Raw genomic sequence first — 26,396 nt, forward strand, 5'->3', positions numbered from 1 at the left:
ATGGTTAAACTGATAAGAAAATGTCTACTTGTTTGAGTTTTGTATAATTTAACTTTAGAACACATGTAATAAGCTTAATTCATAATTGTTGATAACGCCATTAGAAGTGATGCTTTTAATCCTTTATATAACCTTGGTGTATGAAGCCCTATTTTAATTACCTAAGCGAGAGCTGTATTTTGATCTGCTGCTCTAGCACTATATCAGGGGTCTCCAACCCTGGTCCTAGAGAGTTGCAGGGTCTTCTGGTTTTCATTTCAACCAAGCTCTCAGTTACTTAAATGAACCAATCATTGGCTTAATTAGTCAAGATTAACACATGTTCCAGATCTTCAGCCACTGATGATGTAAAAAGACACCTAGAAAACCTGCAGGATTGGGGCTCTCCAGGACCAGAGTTGGCAACCCCTGCACTATAATACTATAAAAAGTCAATTCCATTTCATAGATTCATGCTTTAAGTTCACAGTTTTCTATAGACACTGAGCTAGAACAGTTTACTGATTCACAAGATTTTGACAACCTTATAGCTAGTAAGGTTGGCTGGATACAGCCACAAACTTAAAGCCCCTTGCTGGATTATTTATTTTTTATTTTTTATCAAAGCTTGTACTTTAGGAGTACTGTATTTAAAGGTCAGAACGAAAAGAATATTCATAAAACCCATTAATACTTGTACTTTTGCAGGCATTTGGACAAATTAGCATCCTCCAGTTGTAAATTTGACAATAAAAGAATAAGTGATAAACCTACTCTATGCACATACGTACATATTAGCATTAGGCTCATTTTCTGTTTTTGTTGAGATAATTATCTTAGTAATTGCTTGTTACCTCCATATAATCTAAATTAATATAATTAATGTATTTAGCAGGACCTCTTTCATTTCTCATTGTTAAATCACCATTGGGAATACAGTGGGGTAGTATTAATAACAATGGGACCATATTAATAACTAAAGATTATGTTAAATTATAGTGACAGAGGAAGAAAATTACTTTAAGTAATTCACATCGTCACCATGGCTACAGTGAAGAGCAGAACTACCTGCTACAATTTTGTGTAAACACCACAGAAAGTCCCATTAGCGTATTTTAACATGACTTGTAACTGTTGACTCTCAGTACTGTACCTGGATCACGCCAATTATGGATCTTTCTGCCGATGCAATCCAATCCAATGGTTTAGCACATGAGATTCTAAAGAGTTATTTTTTTTTGTGAAAGCAGATGTGAAGCATTGTTAAATGCATATCTATGTAAAAGTAGAGATCTGAATTGCTGCTTCCTTGCCAGTCATCAACAAGTATTAGTATGATCTTGCCTCGCGCACTGAATGAATGCGTGCGACAGGACTCCCCTGGGTTCTAAACCCTGCTAAGTACAGGCGGGGATTGCAGTAATCACACACCGGCCATGAATTTTGTAGACATTAAAGTTTTGCTGACATAATGGGGTTTAACAGTAGAATACGTGAGAAAATCTGTCCCGGGGATGGGTCCAAAATACGGGAGACTCCAGGTGAATATGGGAGAGTTGACAGGCTTGTAGTTAAAGCTACCTTTAGAGAATGTAAACAACATGGATTGTCAACAAGTTCTGTTTTATAACAAAATACAATGCCCAGAATGTTAAACTATGGGATATGAAAAACTTAATTAGGAAAACAATTAAAAAGAAGAAAACTAAATATAACGTGCTAGTGTTCATTCCACATCGATGACCTATTTATTTTAATTACAGCTATTAGTGTTGGAAAAGGCGTGACGTAATCACTCCTATTCAGGTTCATATAAATTCCTTTTATACACCCCTATCGCAAACTACTTGCTTGGAGATGCGACTGGCGGAAAGGCGGTATTGAATCAGAGCTCCGAGTTGTTTGGGTTTGCTACAAGTGTTGCTGGGTGGGCACAGCGGTTCTCTCACAGCTACTAAGGAAATTCACCCATTTTTGCAGAAATGGTAAGAGTAATAAACTATTCTGTTGTATTTTAATATTTAAAAAAAAAAAAAAAAAAACATGCTGTTATTTTTTTTATTTGTTTGCAGAACAACAGAACCACTTTTATGTGCACATGTACAGTTGTTTTACTATTTCTTGTGGTTGAAACAAGGTGTGCTTCAAAAGTAAGCCTACTCTTTTTTATACATCGCTTTTATTTAAACGTTTTTTTTTGTTTTTTTCCGGTAACAGTGTACTTAACTAACTTTTTGTATCCCGTAGAGCAGAGTCAACGCAAGAAACTGGGGTCCACAAGCAATGATGTACCTTAAAGGACGATGTGAGTTTAAAAACTAAGAACATTAATTCTTGGAACATTAACCTAATAAACTTAGATTTCTGAATACAGATTTAATTCATTACTCCATTAGCGTTTTATTGGACATTGTACAGTATTTAGATGCACAGTTTTATATATGTTTAATGCTATATGATATAGGGACACGGACAACTTACTGTAAACAATACTTAATGTAATTAGTAGGAAAAAAATGAGCATTATGGGTAAATACGACATGAAAATTAAGGGGAGAATGATAACGAAAACTTATTTTTTTTTCCAACTGAAACTAACCTATTCATAGGCGGTGTTTTGCTGTTTCTTCTTGTGGTTTTTTCCACTGAAACAGTAGTTTTATTTCTTACAGACGGCAGGAGATATGCCTCAGATTATGATGAAGAGGATCAGCTTTACAAATTTGACGCGAATAACTTGAATATGCTTCTCAAAGGTATTTTCTGATTACAATATTTTAATCATCAGTTAAAATTCTGGAAAGTCTACTGGTATGTATGCATGTATGTATGCATGTATGTATGTATGTATGCATGCATGCATGCATGTACATGTATTATAATGGTTAAGGTACTACAATATATCTGTGTTTCTCTTGGATTGATATTCAGTTTGCACAGAAGCCTAACATTATTGCAATCATTTAACCACATCTATGCACTGATTGTACTTTACAACACTTCTCTGTGATTCTCTTTCCACATCCTTTTCCTGGTTCAAGAACTGGTTATGTTTGGTTTAAGAAAACATTTACATTTACAATACTCTTGTACAACCATTAGTTTATGATGTCCAAAAAGGAACCCCCAAAGTGTGTGTTCCGATTAGTGCTGGGGATTTCAAAACCCAGAGGTTACTGAAATTCACGCAGCACACCCCTAGTCAGAAATTGTACCTCAAATCAGGCATCCAGGGATGCAGTCTTTTCAGAAGCAGACCAACTGGTTGAAAATGACATGACTGTGTAATCCTACGCAACAGCAACAATAGAACATGTCAGAGAACACAAACAATAGGATATTAAACAGGGCAAATTACATCTAAATACAACTCAGATGGTAAAGTATACTTTTAGTAACTCTGCACCATGCTCAATGTTAACTTTTTAGTTTCCATAAATTGAAAATTGAATTGCGATCACACCCTCCACCACTACCTTGTGTAATGAACCCTATTGTCATGTCCATGCTGCTTGTGTGCATCGTATATATTGCAAACGCTCCTTTTCTGATAAACACTTTTGCATAAGAAAGACTGTAGAAAAGTGCAGCACATATCTTGATTGGAAAGCATTTCTACAGGGACTCAATGTGGTGCACAGAACCAACACTGAGATGAAGATAGTCTTTATTTACCTGCAATTGATAGGGTGGGATCTAGCCTGCGTGTAAGCCCCTTATGTTCCAGCAGCATAACAATGATTAAATGATGGATCATCATATTTTTCTATTCAGGATACCAAAAATCAAGAGCAATGGAATTCAGAAACATCAGAAGAATGTTAATAGCTGAAAATATAGAGATGCCATACCTGGAATAGCAAAACAATAAGGACTGGTCTTCAGTTTTCTTGTTCAGAAGTGAAGAAGCACACTTATTGTTTGTGCAGCAACAATAATGTGGTCTTTGTACGCCTTACCAACCACGTTTTCATCATGAAACAAATTACTGTTTTGTATTCATACTGTATAAACCTATGTGCATTTCCCTGCATTATCTGCATAATGCATTTTTTTTTTGCTTCAGAGGTTGTGTAATGCCTTTTAAAATGTCTGAGTAAAAGATTATTTAGGTTTAGTATTTATTTGGGCATTCTTATTTGTATTATTGAATTACAGTAACTGTGTTTGGTAGTAGCTGTTGTATGATATGTGTATTCTAGACAAACGCATCAAAAGTAACTAGCTAAATAAGGGAGAAAACATGAAGTGTGCATTGTGTATTAAGCTATACTCACATTAAATTAGTAATATAGAGCATTTTGTGGGCTTATGCCTTTTTTCTAATGGAGGTTTCCATAATACAACTGTACCATGCCATCTGAACAGTAAACAAGAAAGTTAACCGCTTTGGAGTATTTTTTTTTTAAAATTATATTTCTCTAAGTTTTTGTTTTTGCCTAAGTGCAATGCACACAGGAAGGCGAAGTAATTAAAAAAGCCTATCTACAGAAGAAAGATACATAGCTTGCGTTGTGCAGTAGTTCACAAGGTTTCTTTCCTCCCCTCACCAACAGAAAGTGTCCTGATTTTTCATTCTTGCTATCTGGTCACCCTATATGCAGAGGGGTCTCGTGTATATAAGTTGTTCCCAGTTGAACTGACATGTTGCTTGTATCTGTATACAGTTGGGTCACAAACCCTGCAACTCAACTGCTACCAACCCATTTTTTTTTTTTTTTAACTACACAACCGCAAACTAACACCCACCTTATCTTGTATGCAAATTACCCACAAACTTAATCATAATGACACAGGCACTTTATATGCAGGGGCATAGAAAAAAAAAAAGAAAAAAAAAGTACAAAAATATAAAAAATAAAAATAAATATACATTTAAAAAAAAAAAAAAAGTGCCCACTTACATTTTTAAGACTGGCATATAATATAATCGACATGTTTTCATATTATTATTATTTTTTATTTGCCATTTCTTCATAACATTATTGTGATCTTAGGCTGTATATAAATTTGACATCCGGGGTATTGAAACCTCGCGCCAAACAGCATGTTCGCTCTCGTTCTCATTGGTCAGGTTCCCTAGTTACGCCGCGTGTAGTTCCAGAATTGGATCCAACATCTGTTAATGATCCGACACCAGTAAATCCGGATTCGATCCAATTTTTTTTGTTCACGTTAGTGCAACCAGCCCCTGGAGCAGCGGGTAGTCTCGTATGTTATTAACTGGATGGTTCGGTACTGTAGATGAAACGAAAAAAACAATCTGTAACGCATTTCTTTCGGAAATAGCCAACTCTGGGTACGACTGTTTAGTGATTGTATTTCTTATATTGATATTGTTTTTCTAATGACAGACCTGTGCGATGTGATGTTTAGCTGCGATACATTTTCATAAATCGGTGTTTTTCTTGCTAAATGGCAAGGCCTTCACCCTCTCCCAATATAACGATTCATGTTAGTTTTTACTACAGTAGTACTTTTCTTGTATTGTATTTGATGCAATGGGCTGAAGAACTGGAGGTAATTCTATTTATAAATTCACTGTTTGCCGCCTTCAGAAGTATGCTGGAATCTCTGGAACCTGTCTCTCCTGGATGTCCTCTTACCTATCCGGATGCATGTAGTCTGTTTTCTATGCTGGACGTAGTGGTGTTGCAAACCCAGTCACTTGTGGTGTCCCCCAAGGATCTGTTCTTGGGCCCCTTCTCTTCAACATGGGTCACCTCATCCGCCAACACAGCCTCATGTTTCACTCCTATGCTGATGACACCCAGCTCTACTTAAAACTCGACCCTGGAAGCCCCTCTGCCATGGTCCGGCTCTCGGCTTGCATGCAAGACATCGAGGCCTGGATGTCTGCCAATTTTCTGCAGCTGAACACTAGCAAATCTGAACTACTCCTAGTAGGATCTAAAACTCAACTTAAGAATCTCAATATAGCTGCCCTGAACCTTGGAAACTGTCTGCTGCTGCCTTCCCGAACAGTACGAAGCCTTGGTGTACTTCTTGACAGCAACCTCTCCTTTGATGCCCACATCTCCTCCGTGGTCAAAACTTCCTTCTACCTTCTTCGAAATATCTCCAAAGTCCGTCTCTACTTTCCCTCCCAGATGCGGAGGTACTTTGCATTTGTCTCCTCTCGACACAGTGTGCCTCAGTAAAAATCTATTCCTAGCTACGCCTCTGATATGGATAATCAGACAATATCCAATTTACTGAGAACCACATACGATAAGGGTCATGTCACATGTGTGATTCATGTCACCAGTCATGAAGTTGCATGCAATCATGACAAGCACAAAATAGTTACTTCAGTGTGACAACCCAAGAAGGTACTGCACTGTAGTCCACTGTGCTATGTTTAGGTCGAAAACACTGCAAAATAGTATTAAATACAGTACATTAAAATACAGAATCTTCATCCATTTTATTTCTAGTTTTGCTCTACATTTTTTTTTATTTACACATTTTTTTTAGAAACAAATGGCACACAATCTGAACTGGGGGAAAAAAAACATTAAACATCAGGCCCAACATTTGTGTTGACTTTCTCAGAACTCATAACAGCAGTCCGAATGATGAATTGCACTAGCAATCTTGTGATTTGGCAAGTGGCCAGGAAGTCCAGAGTACTGCCGATTTCCTTTTTTAAACTCTGCAGTACTTGACAAAACAGCTTCAGAGGTGAGAGACCTCAACGTGAACACGCCACTCTTGTAGCCTGTGGTCGCATATAGGGGTAATATAATAAAAACATTTCATCTGTATTGTCTAATTGATTTCAAAGTTCTAAGACAGCAAAAAGTAATAACAAAAATAAAAATACTTTCTGGCGGAACATGTCGGTCATTTAGCCTATATTAAAAAAATAAAGATTGATTAAAACAAGTCTACATTGCTATCTCGAAGCGAATAAACAGCAGGAATGGCAGAAGAGTGGATTCACGTCCTTGTTTAAAGTTTTATCTAGCCCAGAAACTGCCAACCAATCAGAATGCAGTAAGCCCATATTAGTCGAGGGGAATGAATATTCATACACGTTTTATCACCACCTTATATTACATTTGGCAAAATAACAAAAACTTGCAAACGGTTTACTGTTGAAGGGCATTCAAAAACTTTCCGACCAGCCTCAACTACGGGGAGACTGGCCTTAAAAAAAAAACTTATTAAAAACTAATTTTCACTTTTCAAGACCAAAGCAAGCAACGATTACGATATGTCGGGGTTCTCTCGCACCTTTCGGCTTCTCAATGCCTCCTTGAGACAGCAGATTATTTCAAAAGCAGGCATTACCGCCAAACCTGCAAAAGACGTTATCACCCCGGCTGTAAGTATTTCTTTGTTAAGAATTAATTACATGATTTATTGTTATTGAAGAAAATACACTTATACAGCATCTGGTGCTGACAACTGATCGACAACAGGTGCATAGGCTAAGTGCGTAATGTTGTCTATTATTAATAAATGGTGTGTGGAGATATATAAATGTGTGGCTGTTTGTAAGTGGAAGCTGTTTTGCGTTGCGTATACATCTGTAAGGGTTAAATAGTTCAGTATAATCTGGAGATTTTGTTTCCATTGTCACTTTCATTTGGCTGTTTAATTAATGTAGCCTAAATGTATAGTATGCAGAATACTAATTTACAGAATAAAGTAACGGTTTTCATGTGTTCTTGATGTTGTAGTTTTTGTGGTTAAACCTTTTCGTTTGCACATGCCTTGTAAGCTGTATTAAATCCAACTTTATAACCCATGCTATATACGCCATTGTTCATTAAAGTTAGTTCACGTAGCCGACTGCTCAAGGGAAAAGGTCACCTCAAATGTGTTGTAAATAGATTCAGTTTCGCGTCGTTACTGCTTTGAAATAAATTCTCAGTAGCATGTAGCCAGGAACGCGCGTTTTTATTGCGTGTCGCAGTTAATTAAATACACACATCAAATTAATATAACATTAGTTAATAAAATGGGTATTGTCCGAATTGTGGTTTGTTGCATCTAAAAGTACTGTAACATTATTCTATATTTTAATGTTATACAGTAGCCTAGTATAAAGTATGAAAACTTTTTCTTCTTGTTTCCCTAAAACGACATTTGTTGTCTTCTTTGCATAATACCGTAGCAATTAACACAAAGAAACATCAGCTACTGTTTAAAATAAAAATTACTTAATATAGAACACCATGCACTTGAGGGAAAGCAGCTAAGAAAGAAAACAGCAGAAAGAGAGAGAGAGCGAGCGAGAGCCTGTGAAGCCAGCCATAGTTCGTAAAATTACAGTGAAACCATCTCATACATTAGTGTCACCACCTTGTTACTAAAAATAATAGTCTATATTATATTATCCCATTTTAACATTTAACGAAGGTAATGACGCAAAACGTCATGTAATTGAGTGTCAGTAAAGCTAAACACCTAACCCCCGAAACCAGATTCGGATCAATATGTAGTTAGAATGTCTTGTTTCAGCGGTATGTGAATATAACGACTTTGTACATTCCAGCAACAAGCATTCGCCATGGGTACGATGTTCGTGACCATCTTGCTTCCCGCGGGCTGGGTCCTGTCTCACCTGGAGGATTACAAACGCAGACCCTGATCAAGAAACCAAGCTGAAGATCGAGGCCGTTAGCAACCCACAGCGACCGTGTCTCAGCATTTCCCAAACTGAAAGCAAGTCCACCGAGACGTGAATGTATCTGCTTTCTCAATACTCTTTTATCATTAAAATGTAACCAAACTTAGATGCTTGTTTGTCGTTTTATTTGACAACATTCTGCAAGAAACTTGTATTGTTATAAATGTTTTATTATTATTATTAATATTATTATTATAACTCCATTGAGTGCAATCCATGCAATATTATGAAATGAAGTGGCGGAACAAATCGCAACCCCTTTTATCAAACCAGTTCCAAAATTGTAATTTCATTTAGTTTTCAAAGTTACAGTCTTCATTTTGCTCCAGTTTAAAATGTCGTTCCATTACAAATTGACAACAGGTGCATTAATACAGTTTTGGTTTCTGGGGAGAGTAGCCTATTTATCACAACCCTTTGTATACAGCTGTTGTTGTTTGGCAGAAGAAAACATAGTTAACATTTTTGTAAAATAAGAACAGCCAACAGTTAAGATCTTTGGTGCATTGGTTATGCTGAAGCCTGTAATAAGTTTGTATTATTGTATTACAAAATACATTGATTTTTTCAACATTAAAGTAAGTTAATTTAAGGGTAAATTAATTTGGCATAGTTTTGTAATGGCTGTGGCTTCCATTTGCCCAGTAATGCCATTCCAATGCCACTATTCTATTTGTAAGGTGGAAGCCAAAGAGCACACACACTAACTATCGTATGGCTCCCGATGAGAGCTTTATAAATGGGGAGTAGACTACAATAAACTTTTAAGCAGACAAATGTTTCGGCACTATTTTTGATTTGAGTGTTAAGTTATAGCTGTATTACAGTAATAGTTCATATTTCCCCAATCCCAATTTCAAATGATTTTTAGCACAGACGCACATCTACTTGTTAATAGCTGCAGTGAGTGGATTTAAATACAGACAGCACAGCTACTGCTGTATAGCTGCTCCTGGAAACTAAGCTCCCAAATCCAGATTGAACAAAAGTAAAATACACAGAGCCTACCAACACACTCGTGTCTTTTATTTGCATTTCAAAAGCGTTTCTTGAGGGTGACAGTTTGTTGGCCAGACAGAAAGGTTGCACACATAATAGTCACACACCTGTTTCCGTCAAACCACTGGCAGCACTTGTCAAGATATCGGCAAGAGAAAAAGAAAAGCAGCTAACATCAGAAGACCAGTATCTGACCGTTTCATTGTGTTTGTTGCTTACATTTAAAACCATAAAAAAAGATTAAAATGTATTCTACTACAGCATGGAAGAAAGGCTTGTTATATCGCCAATGGCCGATTTCTAGATTTAAAAAAAAAAAAAAAAAAAAAGACAGTAAAAAATATTTTTTTTTCCTCCTGCCATTTCTGAACAACGTGTGCACCCCCCAAAGACATTTTTCCAAACAAACTGCTTCTGTAGGAAGATCTCTACACTGTAGACATGTATGAGACAGCTCAAAGAAACAACACTGGAATCAATGCTTTCAATGGGGCTGAAAACAAATCGGCTGTCATACAAACATATCATTTTGTTTATAAAAATCTTATAGTTTGCAATAAAGCTAGTCTCATTTCAGGGTTGAACAAAACCCAGCCTGATAAAATAAATTAGGTACCATACTGTTTAGTGTGTGTATATATATATATATATATATATATATATATATATATATATATATATATATATATATTAAAAGGGCTTATTTTATTGAAAAAAGTCTAAGCTAGCTTTAGTCCACATGGTGCAGAAACATTAAGACCATTTCTGAATATCCCTTATTTTGGGCTACCTGTTTATTAGAACATTCCAACTCTTACTTTAGTTTTGGCATTGTGCTTGACTAGCATCAGCAAAGTACAGTATTACTGGAAATATGCTTTATACAAAAAAATAAATAGAAGCTGGTAACTAAAAAAAAAAAAAAAAAAAAAAAAAAAACTGCTGAAATTGAAAACATATTTTAAAAACAGCCATAAAAACATATGGCACCCCAAGTGTATATATAAAAAAGGAAGAATTTCCATTATTTCATCATGTCGAGTGCTACTGTCGTGTGTGTTTTACAGTCACTGTTCACCAGTATTACAATTTCAGATAGTTTAAAAACATCCCCCAAGTTCCACTATGCAACACTCTGTGTTAACAATAACACCATAGATTTCTACAGAGCTGACAGCAGGCTTATGTCAGGATGTCATGTGCTTGATGTTCCACCAGCATGGCTGTATTTTTAACATCTCCACACCAGAGGTCCAAGCGGTCATTCATTCCCTTAATCTGAAACCAGAAGGCAATAGTACACTGCTTCAGATAATGAATACACTCATTTAAAAACATGCATTAGATAGGACTATAGTTTCTATGTGTCAGGGCCTGCAGGGTTTGCACTGAATATGCATACTTGTTTGTCTGCATCCATATGAACTGTTTAACAATGCAAACACAAAATAATTAAAAGAAAACTACAGAAAAGGAAGGTTTCATGTATACCAATCCATATTACACTTGAATTTAGTTTTTTTTTTTTTTTTTTTTTTTTAACAGGATCTGTTATGTTATATCAGCAGTCTGTCTTTAATGCAAGGGTGCTTTGTTAAACTAAAAATGATTTAATAGAACAAAGAAATAAGGTGGAATAATACAATAAATGACACAGAGCAAGACAAGAAGTAGACTTACCTGTTGTAGATCCAGTACTCTTGGCTGTACCCAGGTCATGTGAACTCTCTGGTCTACCTCATCAATGTTGCCCTTTATCAGACCAACAGACAGGGCCTTCATCACCAGCAACTCCACCTGCAAACACAAAGGACACATGGACTGAGTTTCGATGGGTTTACTGCATAAACTGCATTTCAAACAATTCTAAAGTGATGAATTTCAAGAGAGGAGCCAGGTTATGGTCACGCCACAACAAACATCTTGAAAAGAGATCATCATCGGTGTCTCCATTGACAAAACAAGAAAGATTAAGCATGTAGTATCAACCAATGTACTGGTGTTCAGGGGCCCGTTTCATAAAAGTCTGCGACTGCGATGAGACTGCAAGGACGCAAGGACGCAGAGGTCGGCGCTGCGTGCGTTTCATAAAGCAGTTCGCAAGTGCTGTCGCTTGCGCTCACTCTTTTGCGATCTGTGATGAGTAAAATCACTAACTCGGTAATTCATTTTAAGGCACAGTGACCGACTAGGTAAATACACAATGGCAGGATTGCAAAGGAAAGCGGTTTCTTTTTTCTTTAAGAAAAAAATGTTACAATTACTGAAATTGCTGGTTGACACAAATCCGTTCTACTTGGCAAGTTTACTGGACGTTTTTGTCACAAAGAAAACAAAAGTTGCAGATGATCACTGAAGCAGTAAACACTGTTGGGGAGGAACAAAGAACAGTAGCCGGAATAAGAAATACATTGATAGATCTAGCGAGCAAAACAAAATTAAAAGGAGGAAAAAAGAAGGGAGATGAAAAAGTTTTGAAGTTGATTGAGGAAAATCAAAATACCTCACTGTCGACAGCGATCTGGAGCTGTATAGAAGTGACAGGCTGTACTTTAAGTTCTATACATACATAAATAAGGAAAGCTCTGTGTAGAAAAAGTCAAAGCTGTGCAGCAAACATATTTAAAGAAAACGTTTACTGAACTGTGTTTACTTTTCTTTCTACACCGCTGAAAAGGGGCTTTTGGCTGAAACGTATGTAACTAGCTGAGCACACTCGCTACCTTGGCACTTATTAGTCTTTATTAGGGGGCATGCCTGATCAAGCTGCATTTAGCCTCATTATTTAAACATGTGGGGCAGGTAATAACATGGGAGGTGGCTGCTGCAACAAAGTTTTGTTATTGGTGTGGTGAACTGTAGAGACGGAAAGTGCTTTTTGTTTCCTATATATGTGTGTGTGTGTGTGGGTGGGTGTGGGGGGGGGGGGTTACAAGTTACAGACAAGTTCATATTGTCATCAGAATGTTTTACGTGAGAAATCTGTTCAATAAAGCGTACAGTTCCACAGTGAGCTAGTAGTATGAGAGCCATGGTATGTCCTAAAGCAGGATCGGCAATGAAAATTGCTACTTGCGGCTGCTGTCTGGCTGCCGCAGGTTTCTGGTGAAAATCGGCAATGTCGCAGCCCTACGAAAGTTTTATGAAACCCAATTTTTTTATTTGCGAGGTGCTTCGAATTGCGAATCATCGCAAATCGCTTTTGTGAAAGGCTCCATGAATCTGAACTCTCACTTGTATAGCATGTAACAGCAAAAACTCACCTCACTTACTGGAACCTTAGCACTCAAGGCAATTTCTTGAAAGGTCAGCTGCCTGTGGTTGGCTGGACGAGTAAAAGTCATCTAATAATATTAATGAAAAAAATAAAGAAATAAAATAAAGAAATAAACAGTTTCTCTTATGCATTCAACATTGCATTATAACAAATTCCAGTACTACACCTGGTGACAACAAAGCCACACTCTTGCCTGTATTTTGTTAGCAAAGTTATCCTGTTATAAATCTGGCCTTATAGTATGATTGTATGGAAACTATAGCCCTTACCTCCATGAGACAGAGAAGTTGGATCTTTTGCATCAGACTTGATTCTTTGGCTGCAAGGTCAGGCTGTTAAAGGAAAAAAAAAAACACCACCCAGACATTATCCCAATGTCTATTGTGTCTTTAACTTAAGTGAATATGGTTTAAAAGTGTCTTACCTGTTGTCCCCATGCAGTCTTGAAAGACTGAAACGTTTCCACGTTTCCACTATTGAAAGCATAAAGAGTGTCTATTAACCATTGTTTATCTGTGCTCCTCAGGGATTCCAACACGGGATGCATTAACTGCACAAGGAATAAATACAACAGCAGCAGGTCAGACGACAGCAGAATGGAAATACAAAACACATTTCAGCAAAGTGCAATATTACATCAATACAAATTCTGAGGGGCTAGGAGGGGCCTGACTTTGGTTCAAGAACATGCTCACATGTTATAGGTAGTGTGTGGTTGTTTTAACCCTCCGAGGATCCGTGGGGTTCACTGCACCCCGATTCAGATATAAAGGAATAACCAATATATCTGATAGCAAATGAACTCAAATACATTCACAGACTAAAATATAAGCAATGTTACCATTTTGAACAACAAATATAATTAATGTGACTTTTGGGAGACCATAGTTTCCACCAGCTTTTTGAAGACTGGGTAGCTTCGCAGAGAGATTTCCAAAAAAATCTTTTGCTCATTTTTTGCTTATTCGTCACAAATGTAAATTTCTTTGCTATCGCTAAAAATACAATATCTTCAACCTTCTTACAAAATCATTGTTTTTTTTTAATTAATTTTAACAACAAGTAATAAATATTTACAAAATATAGTTGAAATCACATTTTAGTGATAATTGTTTGAAATGCTTTGTAAAATAAGATAATATTAAGGATTTAATAATCTGACCGGTACTTACACTGATTGATAAGAAAGCAGAATATCGTAAATTCATTTCCACCAAAAAAAGTTAAGAAAACGTATCGTCAGTCTAGGATATTTTTGGTGTTAATGTGCGTGCTTATTTAAAAAGCATATTGCAGGAGTGATGCTCTTGTAGTTATGTTTTTATAATTTCAAGTTACAGCTGTTCATAATATGCTCTGTGTGCTGACAAGCTGGTTTTAAAATCTTGAATACATTACTTTATTTTTTTTACACTACTTTGGTATAATAAAGCCAGACTTCCTGAAATCAAATAGATAAAAAGAGACCTTTCCTCTGCTGCATAAATGATCCTGGGACTACACGTGAACAGGAGAATTTTCTTCTACTGAAAGGTTATAATGTTTAATTCCTGCTTACCATCAACAGCTTGTTTTACTGCACAGATCTGTTCCACGGCTCTATATTAGAATTCCAATGCTCAGTTTCGTTATACAGTAGGTATGGCAAGGTGGCGAAGGTCATTACTGTACCCCCAGCGGGCTGCGGGTTGCCCACCACTGCACTAATTGGTACTAATCTTATGATACCTTACCTAAGATAACATTAAGTAAATGTATTCTAGTCTGTGACCCAGTCTCAGTGAGTAACTCCTCAAATCAACGCATACAAAAAAAAAAAGAAAATTCAGATATGAAAATAACTTACAAGCTCTCCAAAATTGTAAACGCCCTCCCCTAACAGGCCAGCCAGTCCCAGAGTGAAGGCTCTTTCCTGCTGCTCTGCCTCTGGAAGAGAGGATATTGGATTGTCAAGGTCAGCAGCTTGTAGTGTTATTAACAAACAGCAGGACTTCCTTCCCCTAACAGTACTGTTAGCAAGAATCTGAGTGGGAGTTCACGCAAGTTTCAATTCTTTAAATATGAACCTTAGTTTCTTTGTGATTAGAAAAATACCCCCCCCCCCCCCCCCCCCCCCCAGAATGGTCAATTAATTGAAATATCAATTATACCCAATTAGGGGGTAAAGAACACATTTAAAACACATGAAAGATTAACAACACTGCTGTTTTAAAGTGTTATATTATGCTACCAATCTCTATTTGATGCTAAGGGAGTCAAACTGCTATGCTGCTCTTGTCAAATAAGTCAACAAGAAAAACGATAGGCACGTGTTACCTGGTATGTCTTTTGCATCCACACAGCCCAGGTAGCGCAAAGCATCTTTGTAGTAGGAGGCGTGGTTTCCTATGATGCGGTAATATTTGCTGGAGAGATCATAGAATCTCCCGTGGACTGACGTCACCCCAGGAAGGTTATTGAGCATCTCCTCAACCTCTTCAATCAATTTCTATATTCAAACAAACAAGAGCACTCACTACAACAGCCCACAGCTGTACATATTTAATGGCAGTAGAGAACAATTTTAAAAAGAGATACTGTATTTCTTGCTTTTATTTGATGAAAAGTTAACATTTACCAATACTAAATATGGAGCACTGTTCTTGCAGCATATCATTTTTTAATGGCTTTCTTGAATGTGATTAGGACCTTTCATGGGCTGTGATGGTTCCTACATGACATTTTATTGGCATTATTTGTCATTTTGTCACATCTGGGGCCAGTTGTAATAATGAGATAAAAAAAAACAGGATCGGATCCGGGTTCAATGGAGAACTAAACGGATCATAAGCAGGCTCCACTGATCCAAATTTCTGATCCGATTCTGGCGCTGCGCATGCCGTAACTAGGGAAACTGACCAATGAGAAGCGAATATTCATGGCGCAGCGTTTAAAGATTCTGAATGTCAGAACTTCAAGTACATTTAATTTAAAACAGCATAAATCCCGTCCATATTTTTATTTTTTTAATCCTGTCCATACTGGAACCTATTAGAAGCAACTACTACATTTAGAATTTAAAAATCCAACGCTTCCATGAACAGATTGAGTATGTTAATATCTAGTTGTTGTTTTTTTTAACTTCTAAAAAAGTTTATAATAAATGTTACCGTTCACGGTTGTGTGTATTTGCTGACGGATACGCTCACAATGCTGTATTCTTTACAGCAGTAAGTTAGCCACCAAACACACAAACAGAAAGCTGAAGCATCGGTTCAGGGCAAATTATCAACACATTTTGAGCAAATTGAATCAAGGGTTGATATCTGCCAATAGAAAAATGTTGCAGACAGGAGGAGATCAAGGCTGTCAGAGAAGGTAAGCTCATTAAGAAAAAAAAGGGAATTGACCAAAACATAAAAAAAAAAAAAACACACCTGACCGTGTTCAATCTGATTAAACCACTGATATAATTGTAAATCGATAAAATGATAATGGCAGTATGACTTTAACATACAAAACTTGTATAATAAAATTTAGTTATGAGGCTTCGTCACTTCGTCAGGTCTACTGTATTAGGCCATGATATATTATAGACCTGACTGAGTGTTTTCTATACAGCGATAGTATTTATGGCTACTTTTAAATGCACCGTTACTTAGATAACGTTAATGTTTTCTAAAACGTTAAAGTATCTCTGTTTTGATATAATAATCTGAGGGAAATATTTTTGTGAAATCCTGCTAATATTTGAAGTTTATTAAGTTACCGTTATGTTGATCAATTATCTAAATACAGTGTGCTTATTTAAAGATTACTTTAGCAATTGGAAAGGAGTTTCCTTTACGGATTATGATGGAGTATTTCAAACACCGTTGTTTATTATATATTACAGTTTCATTCATTTAATTCGCAAACATCAACCGTAGAGCAGGATCAGATTGGGATCAGAGCTGAGTTTTAAATGGAGGAATTACATTATTTTGTTTATTCCTTTGTTCAAAACTAAAAACATTTATTTTCTCCATTTATAAAACGTTCAATGAAGCTCTGATCTTGGTCTGAAGCAAGATCGAAATAGGATCACATTTTGAGCCGAAACCGAGCTCAAGATCAGCTGTGATCCTTTTAGTGCAACCCAATACGTCATAGGATCAAGATCGGAGCCTGGGTCCAGGATCGGATCCGTTTAGTACAACCGGCCCCTGATATACAGCTCTGGAAAAAATTAAGAGACCACTGCAAAATTATCAGTTTCTCTGGTTTTACTATTTATAGGTATGTGTTTGGGTAAAATGAACATTTTTGTTTTATTCTATAAACTACTGACAATATTTCTCCCAAATTCCAAATAAAAATATTGTCATTTAGAGCATTTATTTCCAGAAAATGACAACTGGTCAAAATAACAAAAAAGATGCAGTGTTGTCAGACCTCGAATAATGCAAAGAAAATAAGTTCATATTCATTTTTAAACAACACAATACTAATGTTTTAACTTAGGAAGAGTTCAGAAATCAATATTTGGTGGAATAACCCTGATTTTCAATCACAGCTTTCATGCGTCTTGGCATGCTCTCCACCAGTCTTTCACATTGATGTTGGGTGACTTCATGCCACTTCTGGCGCAAAAATTCAAGCAGCTCGGCTTTGTTTGATGGCTTGTGACCATCCATCTTCCTCTTGATCACATTCCAGAGGTTTTCAATGGGGTTCAGGTCTGGAGATTGGGCTGGCCATGACAGGGTCTTGATCTGGTGGTCCTCCATCCACACCTTGATTGACCTGGCTGTGTGGCACGGAGCATTGTCCTGCTGGAAAAACCAATCCTCAGAGTTGGGGAACATTGTCAGAGCAGAAGGAAGCAAGTTTTCTTCCAGGACAACCTTGTACTTGGCTTGATTCATGCGTCCTTCACAAAGACAAATCTGCCCGATTCCAGCCTTGCTGAAGCACCCCCAGATCATCACCGATCCTCCACCACATTTCACAGTGGGTGCGAGACACAGTGGCTTGTAGGCCTCTCCAGGTCTCCGTCTAACCATTAGATGACCAGGTGTTGGGCAAAGCTGAAAATTGGACTCATCAGAGAAGATGACCTTACTCCAGTCCTCTATGGTCCAATCCTTATGATCTTTTGCAAACCTCAGCCTGGCTCTTCTTTGCTTCTCATTGATGAAGGGCTTTTTTCTAGCTTTGCACGACTTCAGCCCTGCCGCTAGGAGCCTGTTTCGAACCGTCCTCGCCGTGCACTTCACCCCAGCTGCCGTTTGCCATTCTTTTTGTAGGTCACTTGATGTCATCCTACGGTTGCTGAGTGACATTCGAATGAGTTGGCGGTCATCCCGTCTGTAGCTTTGTTGTCCCCAATGTGTGCTGCTTGACCTGGTTCTTATGAACCGCTGTCTTTGAAATTTTAAGGATGGAAGCAACCCGACACTCACTGTATCCCTCTGCCAGTAAAGCCAGAATTGAACCCTTCTTTTCCTCACTCAAAATTTTCCTTTTCAACTCTTTGGGCATGGTCAATAATTTTTTTATTCCAATTACTTTTGAGGTACTACTAGCACTGTTTTGCCATCCAGCTGGTTCTATTGCAAGAGGATAGTGATGACCACAGGAGTGGTTTTTATACTTTTCCTCGTTAAATAAGATTTGGTTCAGGTGATCCCCTAATCAGTACCTCATTCAGTAAAATGAGGTGTGCCTGTGTTGGAATTCAACAGACACTGGAATGGAATGGCTGCCATACATGTAGAGATGCTGATTTAAGAAAAATTTGCAGTGGTCTCTTAATTTTTTCCAGAGCTGTATATATTCGAATTTCATATATATAAATAATAGTCAAGTTTACTGCACTCGGAACTATGGAACTAGGAACAAATTGTAAAAGTTGCAGCTGTTTGATGCAGTGGGAGATGAATAATGATAACTAGAAGTTTCGGCATAGTTTAGGAAATTAACTCAACTGAGAAGGAAACCTCCTACCCAACAATATTATATGAAATGTATAAACTAATTCTCAAACTGCACTTAATCAAAATGTAGTTGTGCTTTCACCTTTGTTGCCGGCAGATCGTTTATTTCCAACTTCAGACTGCCAATGGTAGTCTTGCAGAGAATCACTGCTTCATCACTGCTCTTGACCTGAAACAAGTCACATATTTGAAATGCTAAGAAAATACAACAGCTGAATGTACCATTATTTAACATTTTTGATTTACTATCATATTTTAAAATTAATAAATGCAATAATCTGTGTCTTACGGACACTAAGCAAGTTTTCTGGGTTTTAAAAACAAATAAAATGCCCTGTATTACACATTATTAGTGCCCTGACACAAACTTGGGAACATCTGGTAACACTGTGTACAGCACTGGTCATACAGGGGTTTAGATATTCTGTCTGCAAACCTTGAGGCAATGGCAGTGACACAAAGCAAATAACTAGTGATCAAGAAGGTTTATATACTGCCAATACCCCCAGCCCCCCAGCCCCCCATTACAAGAAATGGAAACAAGTCATAGAATGTATATTTAAATGTATTTACCTTTTCCCTGGTCTTTTCAAGAAATGATATGGCAACATTTGGATCTTTATAAAAAATAATAATAATAATACTTGGTTAAATAAACTTAAGTAGTAAGAACAGTAGATTCCTATTAATGGCACTTTAATGCAGCAAGCCCACACTACTCCTGATAATGGTGTAGGTGCATTTTCATAATGTTATTCACAACTGTATGCAGTTACATTGTATGGAGCATCTAGTTTATTATTTGAGCTGATAATATTTCCCCCCTCATGACTTCTGAACACTGTCTACAATCTGTAAAGAATTATTTGAAGATGTTCTCACCTGTCATTTGTCTTGCTACATGGAGAATAATTTCCATAAGGGACAGTGGATTGATTCTAGAAGAACAAAGCAAATCATTATACACCAGTGAAGGAGCAGCAGCCTCCAGCACAAGCACACCCATCCAGAAAGCTATCAAAGCAGATGTCTTGTGCACGATAAAAGAACTTGAAACGAAATTCCTTACCTGTGCTCAAAGTCACTAAGAAAGTTTTCATAAAGCTGCAAGAAAAAATAAAATAAAAATGAACCTGTCACAACCAATTATCTGTAACACGCAAACCAGGACATTAAAATTACAGAGCACAACAAGCAATCATACACTCAGTGTATTTCACAATACAATTAGAATTATAGATACAAGTCAATCCAATTCTAAAAGCTAGAACTTATTTTTGAGCTTTGTACTTGCACTAGCCCTGCACCCAATGCTAGGTTTAAAAATAATCTTCAATTAAGTATATTATTTACACATGCTTGAACAACTCCTATTTATTAACCTAGACTCGGGTTTGACTTATTCATGCTGTGATTAGTTTAGAACTGATTAAGCATGGAGATTCTTGTTTAAACACCTGGCACCTGGTCATTTCAGTAACATATCAACAAGGGGTTCTGAAACCGATGGCTGGGTACAGGACTAGTGCGAGTTTTAAGCCCTAATATTTAGATTCTGTTTCTGGGAGAGCGATGTCAGTTCATGAACAGTAAACTACCTGGGTAGGTCTTCTGCAGAGACCAATGCCCTAATTCCTTTGGGTGCTCCCTAAATTACATTAATTTGGGTGGCTCATTTGAAGTTTCGGTAGCAGTATACAGTGCTATATTTAACTTGGACATTAACTGTATCATCTGAGTAATGGTACATTTGTATAATTGTGAAATTATGTCCATAAGCAGTTATGTTAGTAAAGTCTCACCTTGATTAGGCCTTCTCCTGCAGCAAAACAGGGGTTCTGGACAAAATCTGTGAGTTTGAGGGTCAGCTGGTGCCACAGCCTAGCAATGTGAAAGCAGAGAAATACAAGTGGGTCAGACTTTTTTCTTTTACCATCTGATTACTAAACCAACAATATCATTATTTGGTGTCTATGTGCTACATTCCCCCACAGATTAGCTTTCTTCTGTGCCCTACTGTATACTCTGTTCTGTGCCCTACTGTATACTCTGTTGCCAGTTCAGTATGTTTACATTGGTTTTACTTGCAGGGACACAAGATTCATTGTGCCTTAAAACATAAAAGCACACAAATAGCACAGGGAGAAAACAGAAGTTATAGCATCTGATTTTCCAAAAATTGTGTTTTATATGTGTGTGTGTGTGTATATATATATATATATATATATATATATATATATATATATATATATATACCCTGTGACCATATCCAACAGTGAATTTGTAAATGACATGTAAATTTAAATGTTTACTTTCTCCTTTGAAAAATAAAACACACAAACATTTTAAAGGACAAACACAACATATTAGACAACAAGGTACTTGCGCTATTATTATGTTAGATAAGTCAAGCCAACTATGTTTTTAGGACCCAGCGGAACTCCTAGAGATTACAATGCATACTCCATTCAAAACCCCAAATGTAACTTTTGTAAACTGAAACTGAACGAGTGACTTCTTTATTATAAAACAGCGTTCATAATGATGTCTCACAAATATACCTATATTTTATTATTAACAAGAGCATGTCCTTCTACGTTGGGCTCTAAAACACAGGGCCTATTCGACTCTCTTTCCACCGGCTACATGACTCAGCGCAAGTCTACTTCTAACTAGAATACATTTTCTGCATCTTTTCTCTTCCTTACTTCTTGCAGTAAAGTTCCTCCAACGTGTGCCATTCTGTAGCCAGTTCAGGACTGCTGCTTTTACTCTGCTGCTGTTTGAGAAATCCTATAACATCCTTCATTGTGAGACCACGGGATTCGTGACAATGTTACTAACTGTATGAAACGTACAAGAGAATTGTATCATCAAACACACACTGCTGAAGCAAAGCTTGCTGGGAACTGACCTGACAGCCATTTCTCCCGTATTCTTCTAATACTGTCGAAATTTCCATACAGTAAGTAATAATAACAAATATATCTATCTAGCTATCTATAAATATAGATTATAGATTTTTTTTTAATTTAATTTGGAAAATCCCCCTCGGGAAATTTATGTACGGTTTATTTTAGGGATACATTCCAAAACGTTTAATTAGAAAAGACTGACGCTTTCGCTGTAAATACTTCGCCAGTTAAAATACGCAGATACTGTGGGGTTTACGGTAAAACAGATTTGTTTTCTGTCTGTATGTTGACATCTACGCGCTGAAAAAAAATGCTAGCTGTACTACTAGTTTGTCAGCGATGCTGTATATAAAACATACATAGGTTATTTCGTTGTTTTCAGCTTGGCAAATAAGACAAGTTGTAGAGAGCGTCACTTATAACTTTGTATGTATGTATGTATGTATTATTATGAGTGAAGATGATGACCTCTGTAATATCTGACCAGTTTCGAATGCTACTCCATCATAAATTTAAATCAACTACAAAATTATTAAGTGTAAGAAAATTAAAAGGTAGTGTTTTTTTTATGTATATATGATTAATTTTTTCCATGCCTTGAAGCAATGCATTTTGTTGTTGTTGATATTTCTTACATGCAGTGTGTTGATCCAGTTACGTATCAGACAAATAGTGTGTCGTCAAGCAGAATGTATGCAAATAATCTGATTGAACCAGGGCCACAGAACAACGTATGGAAGAAATAAATCGTTCGTTAGCGTGCAGTTGAAATAATGTAAACTCAGCTACTCTATATTTAAACCATGTCATGTGCAGTGGAAATAATACTACTATCCAATTACTGTACCTACTTTGTATGGCTGTTACTAGACCCTGTTATTCAGTCGGAAGTCAACTTTTAATTTGATTCACACAAAGAGGACAACTGTATTGAAAATGCATTAAGTTGAATGGTATAAACAGAAATGTAAAATTGTGTAAAATGTTTTATTTTCTTCAGTTTGTAATGCTCCATTGTATTCTGAAGTTGCCTATGTCACACCAAAAGGCCCAGACTTCCTCCAGCAAGGTAAAGAGGAATATGTAGGCCTGGGACTGAAGTTATGGCACAGGTAAGTAGGTTTCTTCCTGGCACTTTTTGATGTGACTTCCTTGACATCTTTGTTACGTGGATCAAGAAATTACGAATATATTTGCCTATGGAAACATTGTATGTGCATGTACTGTACACATTGTGGCTAAATAATAAAAAAGGGGGTGTTTCTAAAAGTGACCTGCACTTGTTACATTATTCTTTTTCAAAACTCACAGCACACTGCTGGAGGATATTCTTTTTGTCTGAACTAATTCATTCTTATGATTTGTCTTCTCTCAGAAGATGCTTTTCCACCAGCCACTCAGTAGGAGGGAAAGATGGTGACAAGAAGCAGCAGACATTGGAGGATGTCGCCAGGCTGATAAAACACAATGAATACAGGAGGATTGTAGTGATGGCTGGGGCTGGAATAAGCACACCCAGTGGAATCCCTGATTTCAGGTAAAACTGCACAGGCCGCCTTGCTTGGAATTCAACATTGCGAGCTGTCAGGACAGCACTTAGCTGGGAGACCTCAAAGCAAACCAGGTGTTGTAGAAAGTTGTGTAGGCGGGTCAGTAGGGGGGCGCTTTTGTATTAAAGCAGAATATGAACGATCAGACAAGTAGTACAGGCTGTTAAGAGCTCCAATAACCAATAAATGCATGCAATGCAGTTATTTATGTGTTAAGACTGCTTTAATCATGTTGTTTTTGTTTACATAGGTCACCTGGAAGTGGTTTATATGATAACCTCCAGCAGTATGATATCCCCTATCCTGAAGCCATATTTGAGATCAACTATTTCCACCATAACCCAAAGCCATTTTTCGCCCTGGCTAAAGAGCTTTACCCTGGCAATTACAAACCCAATTACACCCACTACTTCATTCGACTCCTGCACGACAAGGGGCTGCTGCACCGCATCTACACCCAGAACATTGACGGACTGGAGAGATGTAAGCATTCTGCATTCACTTGTGGAAGAGAGTGTTAATTGGTCTTTGGTTAATATAGACTTGGATACTGTAAATGTCAAATACCATCCACCGAATTTGACCCAGAGTAAATTCAGACCTGTGTTAATTCTCATTCCTGTCATAGACCCTTTTCCACCACGAATCCAATGTATAACCCCAGTAGTATTTCAGAGGAATTTTAAGACTAGGGTAAGACATGTCAGTCCACATTCGAGAAGTAGAGTATATCAAAGTTTATTTTGGTGATATTTGTTAATAGGGTCAGCTGAATATGTACTTCATGTGAAGAGTTTTTCTGGAATGCAAAATACCACCAATATTTCTACATGAACAGATCAATGTATTCCAAGGTCAGAAAGAGAATGTCAATCTTTTTATTGCCTATATTATTATTATTATTAATTAGTCATTTAGCAGATGCTTGTATCCAAAGCGACTTACAGAGACTAGGGGGTGAACTCTGCATCACTACTGCAATAGAACAATAGAACCTTGGTTTTACGTCTCATCCGAAGGACGGAGCACAAGAAGGTTAAGTAACTTGCTCAGTTACACACAGTGAGATAGTGGCTGAGTTCGGATTGAACCCTGGAACCTCCAGGTAACAAGCTCCTTCTTTAACCACTGGCCCACCAAGCCTCTTATATTTGAATACCTTGTAAAATGCTCTTTTTTTGAAGTGGCAGGTATTCCTTCCACTAAACTTGTGGAGGCCCATGGAACGTTTGCTACAGCGACCTGTACCGTGTGCCGAACATCATACCCCGGAGAAGACTTAAGAGTAGGTGATTTGTCAACATGTGATTCCTTACTGCAATAAAGTAATTATAATTATTATTATTATTCTTATTATTATTATAATATATGGTAAACTCTTATTTGAATATCAAGGTAACAGTCTGTAACAGTTTTATTATTGTTTGCTATCTAAGACAGATTATAGTAGAGGCTGTAAACTCGTAGTTTTTCACCAGAATAAAGATTGTCAAAAATAAAAAATAAAATTAAACAAAAGGGATGTCAGATTTCACATTTAAAAAAAGAGCGACATTAACCTAGAGTCAGCTAAACTAGAGAAATTCACAAACCTCTGTCGGAACCAGTGGACAATCTGTTAGCAAGTAAAATCTCTCAAAAGAACCAAAATGTGTCAGCTGCTATGTATTATAGTAAAGAAAAATAAAACAAAACTGTGCATTTCTTTTATGTTGGGTTTTGTGAATATAGCCCAGTGCCCGTTCTTGACTTCATACTGTATTTTTTTTCTTCTGCAGGCTGATATACTTGAGAGTAAAGTCCCCAAATGCCCCACCTGTAAAGGTGTCATCAAACCAGATATTGTGTTCTTTGGAGAGGAGCTCCCACAGTGCTTCTTCCTGTATCTAACAGACTTCCCTGTGGCTGACCTGCTTGTCGTCATGGGAACCTCCCTGGAGGTAAGGGGTCTAGGGAAGAGCATGATTTACTAGATGTACTGGCAGGGCAAGTAGTTTTAGTAACCAAGGTTTTAAAATGAATTCACCTACCCTTTAATCAGCTTTTCCTTTTTCATAGCCAGGTTCAAATAGATCTCTCCGCCATACTGGTCCACAAGTATTAGCGATCCCAATAAGTTATGTGCTCTCTTTCAGAGGAAGTAATTCAATACAATAACAACTGTAGTTAATGTTATATCACTGCTATATTGTAAGTTAATGACCTAAAGATGAAGGTGTTACAGTGTCTGGCTTCAGTCGGGGTAGTTCATGTTTAAACTGTTGATTGGTGTCGAGCAGAGGTGTTATAAAATGTCCAGGTTCCTTTTTTGTTCAGGTTGAACCCTTTGCCAGCTTGGCAGGCGCTGTGCGGAACTCCGTGCCCCGGGTTCTCATCAATCGAGACCTGGTGGGACCCTTTGTCTATCGAGCCCCCAGACACAACGATGTGTTGGAGCTAGGGGATGTGGTGAGTGGAGTGGAGAGGTTTGCTGATAAACTGGGCTGGAAAGAGGAGCTGAACAAACTCATTGCAGTGGAAACTGGAAAGGTATGGTTATGTCACAGCTTTCAGATTGTGTTGCTCTTTCCTTATCAAACAAACGTAATATTAGGCAGTACATTGTGGGACCCAGTAGTAACACTTGAAATGTATTTGCTTACGATTGTAAGTCGCCCTGGATAAGGGCGTCTGCTAAGAAATAAATAATAATAATAATAATAGTATCACCAGACTATGTCATTCATACATGAATGCAGAAATATTCAGGCATTTTGGCTGTTCAGTGGCTTTGAATGCTGCTTTCTTTTACAGCTGAAGATTAATAAGAAGGAAGAATGAAGACTAACACATTTTCTGCATAGTAAATATTTGGTATATGGGAAATGTTTGGATTTTTATGTCATAAGAAAATACCCCAAAACTCACCTGGATTAATACTGAAGTAAATCAGGAGATACCAACTAAATACACGTATCAAACACCTGTGTAGCAACTGTTTGGAGCCAGTTTGATAAGCTGTAAGATTATATTTTTAATTAAGAATTAAAAATACATTAATTTAATAAACCTATAAATAAATAAATACATAAATAAATA

The 26,396-nt window shown here is 37.2% G+C and overlaps 4 protein-coding genes across 8 annotated transcripts; 3 read left to right on the forward strand and 1 right to left on the reverse strand.

Moving 5' to 3' along the window:
* Window positions 1-1,842: 1,842 nt before the first annotated feature.
* On the forward strand, window positions 1,843-4,503 carry LOC131701870 (spexin-like). Of its 2 annotated transcripts, XM_059002429.1 has the most exons (5): window positions 1,843-1,964; window positions 2,052-2,129; window positions 2,227-2,284; window positions 2,652-2,735; window positions 3,754-4,503. In XM_059002429.1, exons 1-5 carry the CDS (start codon window positions 1,962-1,964, stop codon window positions 3,837-3,839), a joined length of 309 nt encoding a protein of 102 aa, XP_058858412.1. In that variant the 5' UTR covers window positions 1,843-1,961; the 3' UTR covers window positions 3,840-4,503. The 2 variants fall into 2 exon arrangements, with proteins under 2 accessions (XP_058858412.1, XP_058858413.1); XM_059002430.1 differs by lacking the exon at window positions 2,052-2,129.
* Window positions 4,504-7,041: 2,538 nt separating this feature from the next.
* On the forward strand, window positions 7,042-8,726 carry LOC117432271 (cytochrome c oxidase subunit 8B, mitochondrial). The gene is made up of 2 exons (XM_034053945.3): window positions 7,042-7,309; window positions 8,486-8,726. Exons 1-2 carry the CDS (start codon window positions 7,199-7,201, stop codon window positions 8,579-8,581), a joined length of 207 nt encoding a protein of 68 aa, XP_033909836.1. The 5' UTR covers window positions 7,042-7,198; the 3' UTR covers window positions 8,582-8,726.
* An 899-nt stretch (window positions 8,727-9,625) lies between these two features.
* On the reverse strand, window positions 9,626-21,700 carry LOC117432269 (26S proteasome non-ATPase regulatory subunit 13-like). The gene is made up of 13 exons (XM_034053942.3): window positions 21,562-21,700; window positions 20,656-20,734; window positions 19,923-19,957; window positions 19,736-19,791; window positions 19,427-19,470; window positions 18,936-19,022; window positions 15,213-15,384; window positions 14,743-14,822; window positions 13,321-13,446; window positions 13,166-13,228; window positions 12,883-12,963; window positions 11,300-11,416; window positions 9,626-10,897 (listed from the first exon to the last, which is right to left on the reverse strand). Exons 1-13 carry the CDS (start codon window positions 21,660-21,662, stop codon window positions 10,802-10,804), a joined length of 1,137 nt encoding a protein of 378 aa, XP_033909833.1. The 5' UTR covers window positions 21,663-21,700; the 3' UTR covers window positions 9,626-10,801.
* Window positions 21,701-21,745: 45 nt separating this feature from the next.
* LOC117432270 (NAD-dependent protein deacetylase sirtuin-3, mitochondrial-like) lies at window positions 21,746-26,396 on the forward strand. 4 transcript variants are annotated; one of them, XM_034053944.3, is made up of 8 exons: window positions 21,746-21,818; window positions 22,769-22,880; window positions 23,144-23,305; window positions 23,569-23,801; window positions 24,503-24,603; window positions 25,097-25,258; window positions 25,635-25,847; window positions 26,112-26,396. In XM_034053944.3, exons 3-8 carry the CDS (start codon window positions 23,259-23,261, stop codon window positions 26,136-26,138), a joined length of 783 nt encoding a protein of 260 aa, XP_033909835.1. In that variant the 5' UTR covers window positions 21,746-21,818; window positions 22,769-22,880; window positions 23,144-23,258; the 3' UTR covers window positions 26,139-26,396. The 4 variants fall into 4 exon arrangements, 3 of the variants coding, with proteins under 3 accessions (XP_033909835.1, XP_033909834.3, XP_058858419.1); XR_009309079.1 differs by lacking the exon at window positions 21,746-21,818 and adding an exon at window positions 22,048-22,322 and having other exon boundaries at window positions 25,618-25,847; XM_034053943.3 differs by lacking the exon at window positions 21,746-21,818 and adding an exon at window positions 22,048-22,322.

This window comes from Acipenser ruthenus, chromosome 27 (genome assembly GCF_902713425.1).
Source record: "Acipenser ruthenus chromosome 27, fAciRut3.2 maternal haplotype, whole genome shotgun sequence".
NCBI lineage: Eukaryota > Metazoa > Chordata > Actinopteri > Acipenseriformes > Acipenseridae > Acipenser > Acipenser ruthenus.

Coding starts and splice junctions, on each gene's coding strand:
- LOC117432270 (XM_034053943.3), top strand. CDS start 22,229: ATGATGACCTCTGTAATATCTGACCAGTTTCGAATGCTACTCCATCAT. Junction 22,881..23,143: donor GGACTGAAGTTATGGCACAG/GTAAGTAGGTTT, acceptor GTCTTCTCTCAG/AAGATGCTTTTCCACCAGCC. Junction 24,604..25,096: donor ACCCCGGAGAAGACTTAAGA/GTAGGTGATTTG, acceptor TTTCTTCTGCAG/GCTGATATACTTGAGAGTAA.
- LOC117432271 (XM_034053945.3), top strand. CDS start 7,199: ATGTCGGGGTTCTCTCGCACCTTTCGGCTTCTCAATGCCTCCTTGAGA. Junction 7,310..8,485: donor AAGACGTTATCACCCCGGCT/GTAAGTATTTCT, acceptor TGTACATTCCAG/CAACAAGCATTCGCCATGGG.
- LOC117432269 (XM_034053942.3), bottom strand. CDS start 21,662: ATGAAGGATGTTATAGGATTTCTCAAACAGCAGCAGAGTAAAAGCAGC. Junction 15,385..18,935: donor ACGATCTGCCGGCAACAAAG/GTGAAAGCACAA, acceptor GTTTGAATATAG/AAATTGATTGAAGAGGTTGA. Junction 10,898..11,299: donor GAGTACTGGATCTACAACAG/GTAAGTCTACTT, acceptor TTCTGGTTTCAG/ATTAAGGGAATGAATGACCG.
- LOC131701870 (XM_059002429.1), top strand. Junction 2,130..2,226: donor AAACAAGGTGTGCTTCAAAA/GTAAGCCTACTC, acceptor TGTATCCCGTAG/AGCAGAGTCAACGCAAGAAA. Junction 2,285..2,651: donor GATGTACCTTAAAGGACGAT/GTGAGTTTAAAA, acceptor TATTTCTTACAG/ACGGCAGGAGATATGCCTCA.